The sequence below is a fragment of the Colius striatus genome, chromosome Z (genome assembly GCF_028858725.1).
Source record: "Colius striatus isolate bColStr4 chromosome Z, bColStr4.1.hap1, whole genome shotgun sequence".
NCBI classification, from domain to species: domain Eukaryota; kingdom Metazoa; phylum Chordata; class Aves; order Coliiformes; family Coliidae; genus Colius; species Colius striatus.
In genome coordinates, this window is record NC_084790.1 from 87,115,316 (window position 1) to 87,135,065 (window position 19,750).

The 19,750-nt window shown below is 46.1% G+C and overlaps 1 protein-coding gene across 1 annotated transcript in view; it reads right to left on the reverse strand.

Annotated features, from left to right (window-relative positions):
* MBD2 (methyl-CpG binding domain protein 2) overlaps positions 1-19,699 on the reverse strand; it is a 45,649-nt gene extending 25,950 nt beyond the window's left edge. Inside the window, exons 1-2 of the mRNA XM_062019160.1 lie at positions 19,371-19,699; positions 5,050-5,209 (exon numbers count right to left, since the gene is read on the reverse strand). Coding sequence (XP_061875144.1) covers positions 5,050-5,209; positions 19,371-19,483 — 273 coding nt within the window. The 5' untranslated portion in view covers positions 19,484-19,699. The remainder of the gene's footprint in view (positions 1-5,049; positions 5,210-19,370) is intronic.
* Between the last annotated feature and the right edge of the window lie 51 nt (positions 19,700-19,750).

A 19,750-nucleotide genomic window follows, 5' to 3' on the forward strand; every position in this document is an offset into this window, starting at 1 on the left:
ACTCACAGCCAGTCTCCATGTCTGGCAACGCTACTGCTTGCAAATGGAGAAAGCAGCATGTCTTCAGAGATCTTCACCTTCACTTACTGCTGATTCTTGTCTAACTGAGATCAGGGTTTCCACGGCCAGAGCAAAAAGCAACAGAGCACGAGTCCCTCAGCCTGATTACACTCGGTAGTTTTAACCGCCGTTGAGATCACCATTCAGATAGCACAGAAGTTGTCAGATATTTTCACACAAAGCAAAAGTGAGCATTGAGGTTATAAATATAGACATCAGTCATCTCCTAAAGTTTCTCCCAAGTAATCTCAGCCCATTAGAAAAATACTTTCGGATGCCTTGGTTACACACTTTAAGCATGTGCATTGCACAGTGAGTATTGGTTGTGGGCTCTGTTTTTTCCCCTCATTGATGATGCCAATAGTAAGTCTAACATTAAACTTTTTCATATGCCATACACATTTTTACATATAGTTAAAGCATCTCTGATGAGCCCAGAATCACCACAGACAGACAGCAGTTGCATGTTGTTTTGACATTACATTCGCAGTTGTTTTGACAATAAACTTTCCTCACACCATGCAACTTAATTCACACCAGACCCTTGACAGATCTTGCCTACCCTCCTTGTGACATCAAGTTCAAAGTAGTATTTGAAGCTTTGAAGTCCATACCCCCAGGGTTGTTCTGTGCAGTAGCATCAGTGTTAGTAGCAAAATGGCTATTAAAACTGACAAACCCAAAAATATTAATGAGGCATCTGCCACATGGGGAGTAAAATCTGGTTTAGCAAATATTCCAAGAACAAAGGTCACCGTTTCAAGTTCATCAAAAACATTTACAGGTTTCTTTTTTCCTGGTGATGTGACTTAAAGAGGAGTTAAAAGGAAATCCATTAAACTTAGAAAAATAAAACAGGAGATTGCTTCAGGCAGTGTGAGAAATTAAGGAAACTCAGCTACATTAATGATATGCCCACCTGAACCAAAGCAAAACCGATCTAGGCGGGACCTGATCTGCAGGGGAGTTGGACTGGATGATCTCTAAAGGTCCCTTCCAACCCCTACCGTTCCATGAAAACCCTGATGAGCTACAAACCATGCAGGAAATACAGGTTCAAGGGCTGGATGTCTCATACACTTTTTATCAAGGCCACATCCTAGGAAATGGTTGTTTATGGATAAACTTTAAACCAAGAACAGATCAATTTTTAAGTGCTGTAATTATTATCTTACTACTTTCCTACTTGATTTCCTTTCTAATCATAGTCGTACATGGGCTTTCTGGTCTCACCCCAAATAAGCAGGCTTTCATTCCTGGCCCAGAGTTTTGTACAACAGAAACTGTAGCACAGAAACTTGCTAAGCTCACTGTTACAACTTTGGCTTGGTTACAGTTCACTTTCTTCTTAGCTGGCACAGGGCTGTGGTTTGGATTTAGTGTGAGAATAATGTTCATAACACACTGATGGATTAGCTGTTGCTGAGTAGTGCTTATCCTAAGTGAAAGACTTCTCAGTTTCCCCTGCCCTGACAGCAAGGAGGTGCACAAGGAGCTGGGAGGGAGCACAGCCAAGACAGCTGAACAGAACTAGCCACCGGGTTATACCACACCACAGCATGTCATGGACAGTGTAGAAACTGAGGGGAATTGGTGGGGAGAGGTGGACTGTGCTGAGGCATCGTTCAGCAGGTGGGGAGCAATTGCTCTGAGCTGAGCATCACTTGTTTCGGATTTGTTTTCCCTTAGGTTTTATTTCTCTCTTTTCCTTATATCCCTTTTCATTATGACTATTACTATTGCTGTCTGTTACTTTATTTTTCTCATTGTTATTACCATGTTTTGCTTCATTTATTGAACCGTTCTTACCTCAACCTCTGAGTTTTACAGGGTTATTTTTCCCCATTCTCCCTCCCAGTGGGACGGGGAGGAGCGAGTGAGTGGCTGCGTGGTGCTTTGCTGAGGCTAAACCATGCCACTCACCCACCTCCAGCACCTGCAGATTTCCAGATGTACAGGGGGAAAAAAAACAACCCATCACACATGGTCAGGAAGCAACTGATACTCAGAGAAACTCTCCTTCACAAAAAATCATGAGCCAGCCATACATAAAATTTACCCAAGACAAATGAAAAGCTTCCAGCACATCCAAACATGAATAAGTAGCAAATATCCCTACAACCAACACCTTTTCTGAAGAGCAGAAAGCTCTTCTGAGTTTTCCAGAGAGAAGACACTGGGTACATACTTCACACAGGCACAGATGACTTCATTGCAGGTGGCAATTAAGCTCATGATATCCAGCTCTAGGTACACATAGAAAACTTGAGCCCTCAGAAACACCAGCGTGCTGTGGGCTTCAACATGCTTGACCACTGTCAAAACACAAAAATCTCTTCCTACTCTGAGAACTGTAGCAATGTATCAGCTAGCTAGCAGAAATATCCATGTTTGCTGCTCGTTCTTACTCATTAGGACTGCTTTAAGCTCTACCCACGTTTTCCACAAGAATTTTAGTGCACTGTCTTTCCAAAGACACATAATTCCAGAAGCATCAATGTACCCGGGACGTGAAAATGCCTTAAGAACTCAGCAATGTATTTCCAGGCCCTTGAAACCCTTTAACCTAAGGAGTCACTTAAAAGCAGACAGCATGTTTAACCAATACTCTCCAACACATTTTCTTCTCAATAGAAAGAACCGACTGGCATATTTTTATAAGCCCAGCAGCATGAAGCAAAACTCCTGTGGCTCTGCCATAATTAAACCTATCACATACATGCTGTATTGCCAATACTGAGAGGTCAGGAAGAATACACAACACTAAGACTGGACCTAAGTATTTTGCTAGATGAGTATTTCCATTCCATTTCATAGAATCCCTAAATGATGAGGGTGAGAAGGGCCTTCCAGAGCTCCTCCAGCCCAACCCCTGCTAAAGCAGGTTCTCCTCGCTCAGGGGGCACAGGAACGTGTCCAAGTGGGTTTGGAAATCAACCAAGAAGGAGCCTCCACACCCTCCCTGGGCAGCCTGGGCCAGGGCTCCCTCACTTCAGCATCAAAAGAGTTGTACCTTATGTTTAAGTGGTACTCTTTATGTTCCAGCTTGTGCCCATTACCTCTACTCCTGTCACTGGATACTACAGAAAAAAGTGTTGCCCCATCCTCCTGACAACTGCCATTTAGGTACTTGTGTTGATGAGGTCACTCCCCAGCCTCTCTTCTCTAGGCTGAACAGCCCCAGGGCTCACAGCTTTTCCTCTCCTGACAGCATCCATCAAGATGCTCCAGTCCTGTGATCATCTCTGTGTCCCTGTGCTGGCCTCTCCCCAGCATCTCCCTGTCTCTCTTTACAAAACGGAGAGCATTCAATGGCATTTTACCCTCAGTTCCTTTTTAAACCAGGTGGCATTAGTATATCAAGCTTGACATTGGAGTTCCAAGCTGCTAGAGATGAGAATCTCAGGAGTCAGACGTATGGCAAGGCAGCATTTCCATCCACCAGCTGCACAAATCTGCCTAGACACGTCCGAGAAAGAAGATCCAAGTATATTTTAATGCTCCCTCTTGAAACATGAGGGGAGCCAAAGAATTTGGAAACATTTGTGGTAAATTGTTTGTACAAAAGCAAACAGCCCATAAAATCCAATATGAGCAAGTTTGCACACAAACTGGCCGACGCGAGTCTGGCTTTTATGGGCCCCCAGCAGCACAGCTGCAAGGCAAGTAGAAGGTGACCACAACTGATCTCTTCCAGCCTCTGTGGAAGAAAACATCAGCTTCAGGAGTAAGCTGAGATCTCATTTTCAACTGTTAACCGCAGAAATTCTTGAAAGCTCTCGAGTTACAGATTCAGTCACTTAGAAATACTGTTATTTACACAAAATAAACCTTTTTTTCCCCCTTCCAATCTTGCATTTAACAGAGTTACCATGAGAAACACTCAACATTCATGTAAGATTCATTACATCCGTGCAAGATCATGGGAATACAAAGGGAGCACAGACTCATCTAGATTTTATACACTAAATCACATCATTTCTGCCCATGCAAAAAGCCTAAAAAAACCTTTCCCTGGACTGCCCCATAATGTTATTACTTGAAAGCCTCACGTCTGTGGGAAGAAAACACTAAGTAATTTGAACACCTGCTTTAAATAAAAAGACATCAGCATGAAACCTGTGGCTCATGCACTACAAAGAGCCGGTGACAAAAAACACCAGTGCACGAGACTGTAACTTCTTAGGGATTTCCATACACTACTGTTAAGCTCTGAAATCCTCAAGAATGAAACACTTTAAAGACATTGCAGGTTGTTACATTGCAGAAATCCTTCAAACTGTTGTATGAGGCTTCTGAAGTTTGTCCAGGGACACGTTATCTGAGAGTCAGCTAATTTGCTTGCCCGTGCCTCTCTGTGCCCCACTCACTTCACTTCCACGTGCTTCAAGCCCTTTGTTTTCAATCTGCTATACGCACTTTCAAGCAGACACACTGTTGTTCAAAGAGAAACAGACAATAAGAGAACAATCAGATCAATTGAGGAAGGCCCAATCTTTGACTGGAAAACACCCAGCCTCCTTAAGCTACATAGCTGTACAGAGACACCCAGATTACTGTAGAGATAAATACATCTGCCTCAGAAAACAAGCGTCCTGGCCAATACTGCACACATTAAAGATGCAAACTATTTCATCTCAGAACAGGAAGATGAATGTAGCAACCTGAAGCCTTGCACAGGAGAATCTCTTGGCATCAACAGTCCTATTTTTCCCCAGGTAGAGGACTATCATTCAGGTAGATGACTTGCACTGAGGTTCTTCATCCCAAGCCAACTCCTGAATTACTCAACTATTGATTCATACTTAACCTCAGGTTGACAGTCACTCGGTAGTAGCAGAGTATTCCTTCTATTTACAGATTTACATCTCTACCACTGCTGAAAATTACACATACAGGTACATCTTAGAAGTGGGCTGCTTTAAAGGAGAAAAGAAATCGCTAAATGAACTACAGGAATATCCTTAAACACAGTATTTACTAACAAACCTTATTTTGATTGAGAGAATCATTCCTTAGTCTCTGTTTGTTCTTCTGCAATTTACTGGGCATCATCTTTCCCGTTCTGAAGTCAAAACTGCTGAGATCAACAGTGTTTCCCAGGTATCTTGCCAACTGAGGCTTGCTTCTGAACTTCTTACCACTTGGACTAAAAAGAAGAAAACACTTTAGTATGTTTTGTTGTACAAGAAGATACAACCGTGACTTCTTCTAACAGGCTTTATACCTTGTTAAACAGCTAAAAAGTTTCTGTTATCTTTTTTCCACGTGGCATGTTCATGGCTGTGTTGATGGGTGATGGAGATGTCCCTGCCCAGCCTCTGCATATCCGCTCCCATCCTTTGCATGGGGTTCAATGTGTGTGTCAGGCTGCTGGTTGCCAGGATAGGCTCCACCTTGGGAAGCTGGGTCAGCAGCACAGCTAAAGTAAAAGCCACTATAAGCAGTATAAATGTTGAACTGTGGCCAAGTGCAGGACTCTCTCTGGACAAACGTCAAGACCATATGTAAGGTTTAAAGCAATTGCTAGCTGAGGCCAACCTAGATGGGACAGAATCCTTCTTGGCTGTCAGCAAGGCAGTGAACAGATTTGCAGCACAAGGACTTGAGATGTGCCATCTCTTAGCTATTCAGTCACTAAGGCTGGTGAGCAAAGCCAGGTAAGTAACTGAGCAACAAGCAAGCAGCAAGCAAGATGATGCAGAACATGAAACAGGTCCAAAGCTGCAATTGTGCATTTAGAGCCCACCACAACAAATTAAATCAGCTGCAGGGAAGTTCTTTAAATCATCTCCATTTGGAACTATTATTACCCTGAAGCCCCAGCTGATGCAAATATCCCCTTTCCAGTCATCCTAAGGAAGTGGTACTTCTATCCATCCTGACATCAGAGAACTCCCTATCCCTTCATCTCTAAATTGTTCTCAAGCATCTTGATCACAGTCACAGACGTTGTGCACACTGCCTGTACTAAAAGCACACATAATCCATGCATATTTTCACTGACCTACCTGGGGATTCCTGTAGACTAACTAACCAGACTGCAAGCCCTGCGTGCAAGTTATGGCTGATAAACACCTTACTGGCAAGAAGCTATGTAGTTTGTATGGCTGTAAGGGACAATGGTGATGCCCCCAGACTTGAAAGCTGGGCAGAAAAGCAAGGATCAAGAATTGCTATGTAAAACCCAGATTCTAATAGCAGTTTCTGATAGCCTGCTAGTATAGATAGTCCTGAAGAGCAATGAACATTCATTAGGCCCTTGGTCTAATGCAAATTCCTATCCAACAAAGCAAGCCAAGCATCAAATTCCTCCCAGCTCCTGAAACCCAGAAGAGGTGAGCTCCCAGAGTTTTTTCATGCCACTTCCTTTCTGCAGAAAACTACTGAAGATTTCTGGTTTCTTTCTTTCTTAACACCTTGAGGCAAGAACTTCTCCACAGAAGGATATGTAGGGAATTCTGGGAAAAATACTTAATTAAGCCAAATGTTTTTCAAAGTAATTTAAATGAATCCAGAAATATGGAAAGACATAATTAACAAGAGGTAAAGGGTGAGAAAGACTTAGATCACAATCTGAAGCTAACCTCCTCAAGGATGGGTGTGGGAGGGAAAGAAAAAAACCCCACCAAATAAACATACACACACACACACACATACACACACATATCCCACCATGAAACTCTTCTCTGCTTCTCGTAAACCAAGAACTGAAGCTATGCTATGAGCAAAACTAAACACCAGTTTCAGTTCAGGTAGTGGAGACTAACACCCTGGTTTGTTAACTGCAGGAAAAATTCTTCACTGAGGGTCAGAGGCAGAGCAAAGCTTTTGTGGGGCAATTAAGTTTGCTATTCAAATAATCTGACTCATTGCCTTTCATTCAGGCATCTATAGGAAAAGTTGAGGATAAAACCTCGTCAGGAATTGCTGGCTGCCTGTCTCTGCTTCCTAACAGACGAAGGGCAGAATTTACTCAGTAAAGCCTCCTGTTAGGAATTGCCTTCCCAGCTTTCCCAAGGAAGATAAAACACTGACTGAAAAGAAGAATACAGTGACTACAAGCAAGCCCTGAAGTTGGTGGCAGTATTTGTTTTAAATTAAAACCAGTATACACTCAGCCACTTTAGCCCATAGCTAACTATTGAAAAGATCCTTTGACATCCTACATCATCTTCTAATTGTCCTTGTTTTAGCTTGGTTACAGTTCATTTTCTTCTTAGTAGCTGGCACAGGGCTGTGGTTTGGATTTAGTGTGAGAATAACGTTTAGTTGTTGCTCAGCAGTGTTTATCCTAAGCAAAGGACTTCTCAGTTTCCCCTGCTTTGGCAGTGAGCAGGTATGGGGCACAGAAGGAGCTGTGAGGAAGCATGACCAAGACAGCTGACCAGAACTAGCTAATGGGCTATTCCATACCACAGGAGGTAATGGACAGTAAACAGGGGGGGAATTGGTGAGGAGGGGCAAGTTGTTGCTCAGGCATCAGTCAGTAGGTGGGGAACAACTCCACTAGGCATCACTTTTTCTTGAGTTTTATGTCTCTCTTTGTGTTATATTCCTTCTAATTGCAATTACTAACTATTTTAATAGTATTATCATTGTAATATTTTCTCTTTTTTTCACTAAACTGTTCTTATCTCCATTAACAATTTTACTTTTCTTCCCTCTTTCCTCCTCCTCATCCCACTGGGAGAGTGAACAAGCAGCTGTGTGGTGCTCAGTTACCAGCTGGGGTTAAACCACAACCCTATTCTATCCTGTAGAACCCTGAGAAACCAGATTTCACAAATAAAAGCAAACCTTGTAAATTCTGAACTTCTACCATTTACACAACTTACATTTTTGGGAGTCTTGCTTGTTTGGGGTTCTTGGATCTGTAATCCAAAAGGAAATCAAAGCATGTGGATCAATATTCCATACTAGGACCTGCATGGGTCATCACCAGGGTGGGAATTAAAAGCTACTTCAATCCACAGCACAAAATCTACCATTTGAGTTAACAGTGAAACTTTTAGCAGGGACAAATTTGCAATGATCAGCAGAGTATCTAGTTTCAGCTTAATCTCAGTGTCAAGACTAAGAACCACATTTCTGTGCCAAGACTAAGAATAAAAATGACACAAATTTAAAACCAATGCAAGACAAAAAGGCAACAACTGAAAACAGGCAATTTTACTGTCTGACATTCTGTCCCATAGCTTTTGCTTCCCCGCTTTCCCACACTGGTGTGAAGGATGAGACTTGATCTGTCTGTCCTTGATCTGACATGACAAGAGCAAATAACACAGGCAGGCAGAGAGGAATCTGTCCACCTTAGCTTTGGTTGCCATTCCAGCCAAGTACTTATTCTGGACTCTTTAACATTTCCCTTATCCCACCATTCATTCTCATCATCCTACTCCCCTCAATGACCACAGTACCTTCCTCTCTCCACAGAAGTTTGTCACTTCTCTGCATTCATATCGTTGTCAACGCAGTTTTTCCTTCTAAGGGGTGAATCAACTGTCTGACCTCCGTGACAAAGAGCAGAAGTTGTTTTTCCCAGTCCCTTAAAGCACAGCACTCTACTCCTTGTTATCTTCCTCAGTCATCCCCTTATCTTTGAAGTCATACAATTTCTCCTGATTGTTTTCTGATCCTCACTTGTTCTGATGATGTCTCAGCTATGAAACTCTCTCATGATGCACACATCACTTGTGCATCCAAGTTATCAGATATTCATGACTGATTCCCAGAACATCATCCATGCATCATCCAATACATCCACTAGTGTCCAATGACAATCAGGTAGCCCTTGTTTCATTATAACCCACTACTATCTCCTCTTCACCTTAACCATTTTCCAAAATCCATAGTATTTTCCGTTCTCCAGCATCAATGAAATCTAACAACACAAAACTGAAAGCAAAGTTTCAGGCAGTCCAACAGATTGAGGAGCGTTCCTTCTGCTTACTTCAGAACATCATTTTGGCATAAACTCTAAAATATAGTGAATTCTGCTGTGAAACTACACTTCATTAATTCCATTTGCCACAAAATCCCCTGTCCTTAACTATTTTTCATTTCAGAGTTCCAACAAGTTTGCATGATGCCAAAATACTGGAGAAAGTACGTGCTCTGTAAGCCTTCTGGTTCAAACAAAACACCAGCTGCCTTTCCTTGCAGTTTCAAGGTTTCAAGATTTTCTAATACTCTCCAGACCCATCCTTTCATACATCAGACCTTCCCCATGTTCTAAGAGAGAGATAACTACACGGGCCAGTTCGTTCAATATCTTCATCAACCACCTAGATGAGGGCATAGAGGGACCCTCAGCAAGATCCCTGATGGCCCCAAACTGGGAGCACTGGCTGATTCACCAGAGGCTGTGCTGCCAGTCAGCGAGAGCTGGGCAGGCTGAGAGTTGGGCACAGAGGAACCTGCTGAGGTTCAACAAGGACAAGGGCAGGGTCCTGCAGCTGGGGAGGAACAACCCCCTGCCCCAGGCCAGGCTGGGGGTGACCTGCTGGAGAGCAGCTCTGCAGAGACAGACCTGGCAGTGCTGGCTGATAATAAACTGCCCATGAGCAGCAACGTGCCCTCGTGGGCAAGAAGCCAATGGCAGCCTGGGGGCATCCAGCAGAGTGTGGGCAGCAGGGCCAGGGAGGTTCTGCTCCCCCTCTGCTCTGCCACATCTGCTGAGGCCTCATCTGGAGTCCTGTGTCCAGTTGTGGGCTCCCCAGCTGCAGAGGGATAGGGAACTGCTGCAGAGAGGCCAGTGCAGGGCCAGCAAGATGCTCAGGGCACTGGAGCATCTTCCTTGTGAGGAAAGGCTGCGGGACCTGGGGCTGTTTAGTCTGGAGGAGAGGAGACTGAGGGGGGAGCTCAGTAATATTGACAAATATCTCACTGGTGGGTGTCAGGAGGTTGGGGCAGCACTTTCTTCTGTTGTATCCAGTGACAGGACAAGGGGTGAAGGGATGAAGCTGGAACACAAACAGTTCCACTGAAACTTAAGGAGAAACATCTTTACTGTGAGGTGAGGGAGCCCTGGCCCAGGCTGCCCAGGGAGGGTGTGGAGGCTCCTTCCTTGGAGGGCTTCAAGACCCACCTGGACACGTTCCTGTGTGACCTGATCTAGGTGGGAGCTGCTTCTGCAGGGGGGTTGGACTGGATGATTTCTAAAGGTCCCTTCCAACCTCTCTATTCTGTGATTGTATGATTCTATGAATCTATGATTCTATGAACTGGAAAGATTTGAATAAACTCACAACTTTATTTCTACCTCACTTGTATTAGTTATCACATATATTCATTTTTCTTCACTAGCAGTCCTGTAGTCCTTTCCATTTTCTACTATGAAAATGTGGGCTGTCAAACTGCTAAAGCTGTGCCTTAGTTTCTGAATCATTCCCAGATTATCTGCTATCTCCAACCTGCTCCTGCTGCAAAGCTTTCTGTTACCTGCAGAAAAGGGTCCTTGAGATAAAAGTCAAATAAAAGGCCTATTTGCAGAGGCTTTATTTGAACATCTATTAAATAATTAGCATGCAGTACTGGAAAACAGTGAGGTTACAGAACCTATTTAAACCACTGTGTCTATAAAACTGCTACTTACACACCTCACTCAAAAGTAAGAAACAGCAAGTTGGGGATTTTTTTTCTCCCCAAAAGGTATTAAAACCAAGTTTAATTTCAAACTCAGTTACGAGAAAAAAAGAAAGAGAGGAATGAAGTCTTCTTTTCTCTGAGGAGGCCCTCTGGATGACAGTCTGGAGATATCCTAGCAGTCAAACTGAAAGGGACATTGAAGAAATCTCAGACTTCGAGGCCACCCTTGCAGCAGAAGATCTTTTAAATGAGTTAACACACCCTCAAATGTCAAGGACCATGACATTATTTTAAGGATACATGTCACAGATTTGGGAGGAACCATTAACGTTTGCCCTCATCTGCATGTTCTTGTCATTCATTAATCTTACACTGACTTCTTTCATGCAACAAGAAGACAGTGAAAGCGTTCTTTCAGGGTGCTGTGACATAGTGAAGCCTTTGGTCTGACTAAATTGCAGCGTGATCCAACACAGAGACAATCAAGAACCACAAAGTCAATGTGGGATTACACAGGGATATCTCCAGATATCATTCCAGCAACAGACTGTTGTAAGACTGTTATTTTTATAAGCTTCAACTAAAAACAAGTGACAAATAATTAGTCTTACCTAAAGGCAGTTAATTTCCTGTAGCTTTAAGAAAATAATGTTAATTTCAATCAGAAGTTTCCAAATGAAAATCCTATATTCAGTGCACCTGAGAGACTTAGCTCTACCACAGGTGCCCAAGTCTATCAGCACCTAAACTTCATCTTTCCAAGTTAAATTCAGCCTATCCCTTATGAACATGAAGAATTAACAAAACCAGCACACCTCAGAAGTGGTGACCTGCAACAACATCTAAAAGCTGTTCATTCAGTGACATTACTAAGGCTCACGTCACTTTAAGCAAGGTTAAAAGAAGAGCACAACCCTTCACCTCCAGCTACATGCAGGTGCACATTCATGTGCTGCAGAAACTGAAGTTCATAGAGGGCTGGATGTGATCGTGATATGCAAAGAGCTTGCAAGGAACTTCATTAAAAAAGACACTTTTCAGATGTTTCCCGTGGAGCAAGCTAATCAGCACTCAAGGAAGTTATCTCCAACTTTATCGTGCAGCAAAACCTACTTCATACCAGCCTGTCTGGCCCCCTCCCCAGCGCAGAATGCACAGCAAGCTTACAGGCAAGACAGGAGCAGGGCTTATTAAAACCATAACCTTGTTGGCAGGCATTTCTGGGTTTGGTTGCTTTCAAAAAAACGTTGGCAAACTTCCCTTTTTTTATATAGTTTTGAGGTTTTGCTTGCTGGCCCTCCCCATCAGACAGATTCTGGAGGAAAACTTCAACCACTGCAAGCTAGATCCTCCAACAGCTGGGAAAACAGGCTGTCTTCTCCAAGGTTAAAACATCTTGTTCAAGCTTGAAGGAGTTTTGCAGCAGCAGCTAAAATGGTAAGAAACTGAAGGAAGAGAAGGTGTGATCCCATGGCCATTAAATTCATTCCCTCAATTTAGTATTTATACCCTCTACTGCAACACAGCAGGGTCAGGTTAAACCTCTCAGTCATGCTGCCTGTCCCAAGGTGGCCAAGAGTTGCCCAGTTCTGTTCTCTCAGGATGCCGTCCTGCAGGCTGTAGTCTGACCTAGAGCCACACACCAAGGAAGAGGAACAAAAATGCTGAACGCTTTTGAAAAGGCAATTCAGATTAAAGACATCTTAATTTGGCTACCTAAAAGAGGTAGAACAAGACAAAGTGCTTCTACCAATCGCTCCCCTCCACAAGTTGGGAATGAAGCCCAGAAAAGTAAGGAGACTGAAAATATAGCTGAACATTCAGCAGTGTAATAGTAAATAAGACCACAGAAATCCCACACTAAAACTAGCTGTTTGATCTTATGTTCAAGGGAACTCAGTATTGGAACTTCAGCTGTTGACTGAAGCCTCCCAGGCAGCTGACCTCTACGGGAACATGGCTGATTTGTTCACCAGGATATCAAAACTGCTCTGCAATTGTTGGTGATTGCTTTCCTCAAAGTCTGCAAAGACTCAAACACACACTGTAAGAGGTTTAAAGATTCGGTAAACAAGTCACTGCTGTGAATGACACAACATAATACGTTTTCACCCCTTCAGAGGAAGCATGTACACAACAGCACATATAGTTTATACCACCACACTGAAACACCAACAGCAACTGACACCAACACACTGTAAAAGGTTAACTTCTACATTGTTATTTAATCTTCTGTTTATGGAAATATTTTGGATTCATTTATTTTGCCACAGAATCTGAAGGGTTGGAGGGGACCTGGAAAGCTCATCCAGTGCAACCCCCCTGCCAGAGCAGCACCACCTAGAGCAGGGCACACAGGGACTCATCCAGCTGGGGTTGAATGTCTCCAGAGAAGGAGCCTCCACAGCCCATCTGGGCAGCCCCTGCCAGGGCTCCCTCACCTCAACAGGGAACAAGTTTGTCCTTGTGTTGCTTTGGAACCTCTTCTGTTCCAGCTTGTACCTGTTGCCCCTTGTCCTATCATTGGCCATCACTGAGAACAGCCTGGCTCCATCCTTCTCACACCCACCCTTGATGTATTTGTGCTTCCTAAGCAACCTGACGAGCTTCCTTGCTGGAACCCAGGACTGATACGTAGTGCTCTCATAAAATGAAGTCAGAGTTACCACTATGACTCGTAATAATCTTTATTATCATTCAGTACAATACTTTACTTCAGTACAGTATTATCTTTATCATCCTATAAAGATAATAAACTCATTTCACATACTCAGACCCTACTAGGCAGCACGGCTCAGCCAGCACTCCCCATGCCACCCCCAGCTTAGGTAGGGGAGATTGTTACCATGTGTTTTCAGAAATCAGCGCAAGTAATTGTGCCATGGAAACAAAAAATAACACCCATTCCACTAAACCTTCTTTTTTTACATTCTCCTTCAAGCAGGCAAAACAAAAGGCAGACAAAATACCCAAGCTGAAACCTAAAGAAAATGCTGGGCAAAATGTCTGTTACTATCACCAGCCTTGTGCTGGTTTTCAGTTGCATTTAGAGAGGCAGTACAGTCATGAGCAGTGAAGGAGAAGAACAAGACAGGAACTGAAAATTGTCCTCAGTGAAAGCCAGTCCTTGAAGTGGGGGCTCTGGAGAGAAGAAAAGAAGGTAATAGGAGCAGCACTAAGAAATTACAAGTAGCTAATGGCAGCAATGTCTTTCTTGTACAGAAGGTGATGCACATTCTTAAACTGTAGATCTCGCTATCAGAACTTGTCCTGTGCTCTAATTACCTTTGGAAACAAAAAAACTCAATAAGCCAATGTATAACATATGCACAATTGAGCATCTCTTAGGACTTGTTTGCTTTTAAAGATAAAAGTAAAGGTCTCCCCCCCCAAAAAAATGTTAAAAACCAACAAAAAACAAGCACACAGAATTAAACTAAGCCTACTGTCACTGGAAACTCTCTGGCATTTATCTTACTGTCAAACCACAAAACAAACTTCAAAGGGCTGTCTGTTTGCCCCATGGGTACACCTATACTGAAAAAGCTTTTGTAGTTGAACTTAACAGTCTATTAGAATCCACCAGAAGCAGTGTAGACTACTTGGCCTTTTTAATCTTGGCTAGAAAAAAAAGTAGAGTAGTCCTTGCTCGCTTTTCTTTCCCACGAAGAACAAATGCATCAAAACCGAATATTAACTCGGTGCTGCTGCAAAAGAGGTAATTTCATGCCAGAGTTTAAGAAAACATTTTTAACAGGTAAACGCTCCAGGGGGTTATATGCACTAAAGGAATCTTACTAACAAGAAGAAGGGGTGAAGAAAACAGAAGGTGAGATATCCATGTTCAGAATTTCTACTCTGCTCAGACTTTTGCAGACTTTGGAAGCACAGCTGAGCCTTTTGGCAGGGCAGCAGCACCCCCTACCTCATAGCACACTGAATAAGTAAAACTGATAAAAAAAACCCACAGTGCTGATTTACTGAAGTATTAGGCCCTTACACAAATAGGTCAGTACTAGGAGAATCACTTAAGAAACTCTCTGTGACTGTTTCTCAGGAGACTCTGGTTGCAATAAGATAACAGGAGTCAGGACAAATTGGAAATACGGTTCCTACAAGCACAGCAGTTCGACTTAAAAGGAAAATCAGATCTAGCGCCTTAATAATATCCTGTCTGTAGACCAAGTGAAAGGATACTCTTAGTTCATCTCTCTGCAGATATGGGGAGGACATTGTAAAGGACTTTGTATCAAAGATAGACAAGCTGTTCAGAAGGAGGACTTCTTACTCTTGAGGATCAACAAAAATCACTTTCCTGATGGCTTTTCCTGTTGAGTGTTCACTTTACAGCACCAGCAAGACAGCCAGGAAGGGAATCCCTACCTGCTTTAAACTAGAAGAGATCATCTATTATTTCTGGTTGCTACATCTCTCAAATTGATCCCAAACAACACTGTTTCATCTCAGCATCACCATGATATTCTTCTGGAGTTCAGTCTGTACCACTGTCGCTGTGAACATCCCTCACTCTTGAGGCAGAACATCTGTATTCACTGCCACCTGCAATCCAGCCACGGGCACCACACACCAGCACGTACTCACAGCACCTACAACCCTCCCAGGAAGTCACCTGAGGTGCAGATTAAAGTCTAAACCAAGAACTTCTGATAAGAATGCTGTGCTGGTTTTGCATTTGTCCTACATTCAGTATCATCACTTTTAATACACTATTCTCTAGATGAAATAAGTTTATACTACCAGTCATTCTCTCCTCCCTCAAGCTCAGCTCCAAAAGAATCAGGTTTTCCTCCATCACCACGAACAAGGACTCTGCATCTCTGCTGTCATCCATACAAGCCTACTACCCTCAAACCAAGACACACATGGAAATCTATTTCTTCTATCTGCATGAAAAATAAAATACAGTTGCCAAAAAACTGTGGCATTACTCTAGAAATGGTCACTCCAAACCCTGACTGTGCAGGCTTTTAGGGAACATTAATCCATGTGAGGCACACAAACCAAAACCCACTCTGTGCCCAACTACAAACCAGAACAACGCAGCGTTTATTAACTTTTCCCCAACAGAACCAGAGTGACACAACTCTCTCGAATGTGTTTGGCCTGCTCTGCTTACTAGATCAAAACAGATTTTTCATTTGTTTTAAACGTAGCAGTGCTGAAATCTGCCTCACAGCTATCACAGGATGAAAAGAAAGAAAGAAAAACAACAAGATGAATTTCCTATGCCAGTCCTGCCTGCAGCCAAAAAACTATTCCTTTTATTTGTTCCACTTTGGTTGTGCAGAAGCTGTCCTGTTTCTAAAGATAAGTTGGGTTTTTTTCTGCTTATTTTTCCAAACCTGTTATCTGTGGTGAAATCAACAAATGCTAAGCTATGAGTTGCCTGGTAAGTTCTTGGTTTCAATTCTGCGGTTGTTTGGCAGATCTGCATCACTGCTAACCATGCTGGAAGGTGGCCTAAAATCCGAAACGTTTATTCCTACCACTTTCCCACATTAAAAAGAAGAGAATTCCAGAGCTGGTGACGAGTAGGTTACAGTCTTGCATCTTCCACAGAAATTGTGTTAAAGAGTTTCTTAACGGGGTTTTAGGCAACAGCAGCAGCAAAATCTAAAGGGTGAAGGCTGAGATCATTAAGCAGGAAAGGGTAACCTCAAAAGCCAGGTTTTGATCTAGGGTAGCACTTGTGAAGTCTTTCCACCCCACCCTTCTTTTAATAGCTTTTTCACGACAACCACAAAGGTCTGAAGACTCCTGGATCTATGTGAAGAAGGGTAAAAAGCATCCTACCAGAAACTACCAGAAGTGGTTTGCTGTACCTGAGCGACTGCATCACATCTTCCTAAAGTCTGGTAGGTTAAAGTACCACCAAGCCATCCTGAAGCAAGCATGTCTCAAAACGCAAGTAAGGCTGACTGCAACATGTACTAGTCTTGCAAGAGTTGTTCTTAATTACTGTTGTTATTATTTAGGCCATCACAGCAAATGAAGCTTTGTCCAATCTATTTTGGAAGGGTTTTTTTTTTTTCCCTAGCCTTAAGAAACCATAAAAGCATGAACCTCGGGTTTTAACTCTGCTGATGAACTTAATGAACTAACTTAATGAGGTTAACAGATCGTTCTTTGCAAGCTAAAAACTAAAACCCAGAAATACCAGAACTTACTGCATTTTTCCTGTGCTCTCATAGTTTAATTAAGAATCTGCAACACATAAAACACCCACACCCCTACATTCTGACGGGACAAAACATGGCTGAACTCAAGTGTTTCAGAAAACAAGACATTCTGAGCAAAGGGCTGAGTCGCCTGGGCCTTCTACAGTCAACGTAATCCAGCACAGTCAGCACTGACCCAGAGTCTGGCTTGAGAAAAGTCTGGCACTGAATTCTGGAAGGAATAAGCCTACGCAGAAAGGTCAGTTTAGCAATCTGCAGAAAACCAGGACCTGTCTTGAAAACAGGACTCAGGCTGTAGGATCAAGCACAGTGGTTGAGACAGGCTTGAGGAGGCAGCACTGCAGGGAGGCAAGGCAGAGGCAGAGAGGCGGACAGCGATGCCAGATGCTACCCAGTCGCCTGCCGCGGTATTAGCATACGGTTGGGAGTCAGACAAAGGCGGCAAGACAAAACCAGAAGTGCCCAAAAAAAGAGAAAAGTTTTCAGTCGGATTCATTCACAAAGCTGACGAGAAAAATCAACGTTCCTCCCCCACATCTAGTGATCCTTTCGACAGGAGTTTCATTTCCTTCAGCAGCATCGTGCGATGGGGCAACCGATGCCATATTCAACACTGAGAGAAAACACCTTTTCCATGAGCTGGCATCGGAGTGGGAGCGAGCAGGACTTCTCTGGCTGGGGCAGCAGAAAGAGCGAGTCCATTCGCTGCAACAAAAGGAGGCTGCTCAGAAAGAGCGAGGCGAGGGAGAGGTTTCAGGTGCGGTTCATCAGATGCACACTGAGCTATAAATAGAGGTGCTGTGGGTAAGAGGTTAGCCGTCGCAGCAGACAGCTTCCTCTGCTGTGCAGCAGGCTGGACTGACAGAGGCACGGCCTAAGAGCAAGACTTTTGAATTTATTTCATTTCTGCCTTGGGAAAAGAACTACCTTTTCAGTTTCTGAAAGCAAGCAGGAGGGTGAAACAAAATTAGGTTGCTGTTGCTTCTCTTGGTTTGACTAAAACCTGTGCAGTAATATCGAGAACACTTAGCAGGGGCAAGACTTCTTAACTTTGCTAACATTTCAACGGTCGTTACCACGGGTAAGCTTCCTAATTAATTCAGCGTGCCTTGTGTGTCCCCCGCCAATGACCTAACTACTCTGGTAGGACATCTTGGGCACAGATAATGGCAACTCTGACTTAGCTTAATTGCAAGAGGCTGTTCCCTCTGGGCTGATCCCACTCTACTGAAGAGCTGGGCTCAGGAGGCTCGGCACAGGCCAGCAGGCAGCAGCGCTGGCACCCCTCTCCCAAAGCAAAACCGGGCTGAGGGGCTCCTTACAAGCTCTCTCTGGCTGTCAGCCCTTTGGCCAGCCCGCCGTGCGCTGGCAAGGAACCATGGAGCATCGCCACTGAGAGCCGGCGGCTCCTCCCGAGCTCGGGGCACGGCTGGCTGCCCGCGGCTCCTGCACACGCGGCAGAAGGAGCTCCAGCGGAGGGGGCGGGGGGGCTGGCCACCAGCCCGGCCGCGGGCGCCTCTCCCCGGGGCCCCCCACGCCGACAGCCGCCGTCTTGCGGGCACAGCCCTCGCTGGCGGCGGCCGACCGAGCCGAGCCGAGCCGAGCCGCCGCGCCCGGGGCTGGGCTGCCTCGGGGCGCTGCCCGAGGAGAGACGCTTGTTCGCCCCCTCCTCTCTTCAGCGCGGCCCCTGTCAGGCGGGCAGCGGCGGGAGGGCACCGGCCCCGACCACCGAGAGGCCCTTGACAGGAGGCGCCGGGAGGGCAGTGGCCCTGTGACAGGCGCGGGGGCCACGGCGGGAGGGCACTGGCCCTGTGACTGACGGGAGGAGTCATGGCGGGAGGGCACCGGCCTCACCCCTGACAGACGGGGCAGCCATGGCGGGAGGGCACCGGCCTCACCCCTGACAGACGGGGGCAGCCATGGCGGGAGGGCACCGGCCGTGTGGCAGACAGGAGGGGCCACGGCGGGAGGGCACCGGCTCTGTGACACACGGTGGGGCAATGGCAGGAAGGCACCGGCCCTGTGACAGGCGCGGGGGCCATGGCGGGAGGGCACCGGCCTCACCCCTGACAGGCGCGGGAGCCATGGCGGGAGGGCACCGGCGCCGACCACCCAGAGGCCCTTGACAGGAGGCGGCAGGAAGGCACCAGCCTCACCCCTGACAGGCAGGAACGGCCCGATCCCCCCGGCTGCACTGCGTCCCCGGCCGCGGGGAGCGACGGCTCCCTGACAGGCGTGCGCCAGGAGGGGATCCGGCCTCCTGTCAGGCGGGCGGCGGTGCGAGCGGGGACTCCCCGCGGCCCCTGACAGGCGGGCGGCGGCAGGAGACCGGCACCGGCCCCGACCGTCCCCGCCGCCCCTGAGCCGTGCGGAGCTCGCGGGGCAGGTGGCGGTGCCGGGGCGCGGGGCAGGGGCGGCTGGAAGCGGAGGAGCGCTGGCAGCGGCCGCTCTGCCCGGGCCGGCGCCGTCCCGCCGGAGGAGCGCGGCTGTCACGGGCCGGCCGGCCCTGCCGGCACATACCTGAAGTAGTAGACATCGCTCTTGCCGGCGCTGAGGCCCGACTTGCGGATCACCTCTTCCTTCTTCCAGCCCGGGGGCAGCGCGGGGCAGTCCATCCTGCCCTGTTTCTCCATGCACCGGCCGCGGGGCCCGAGGCGCCGGTGACGGCGGCGGCGGAGGAGGAGAAGGGACGAGCGGAGAAGGGGCTCGGCCGGCGCCCGGCCCCCGGTGCTCTGCACAAGAGCGTTATTGTTCCCGGACGCGGCCGGGGCCGGGACCCCCTGGCGATGGCGGCCGCGGCGCGCTGGTCGGCGCCAGGAGCGCGGGCTGCGCGCGCAGCCGCCGGAGCGTTCGCCCCGCTCCCGCTTCCGCGGCCGGGCCCCGGAATCCGTGTCGGCGGC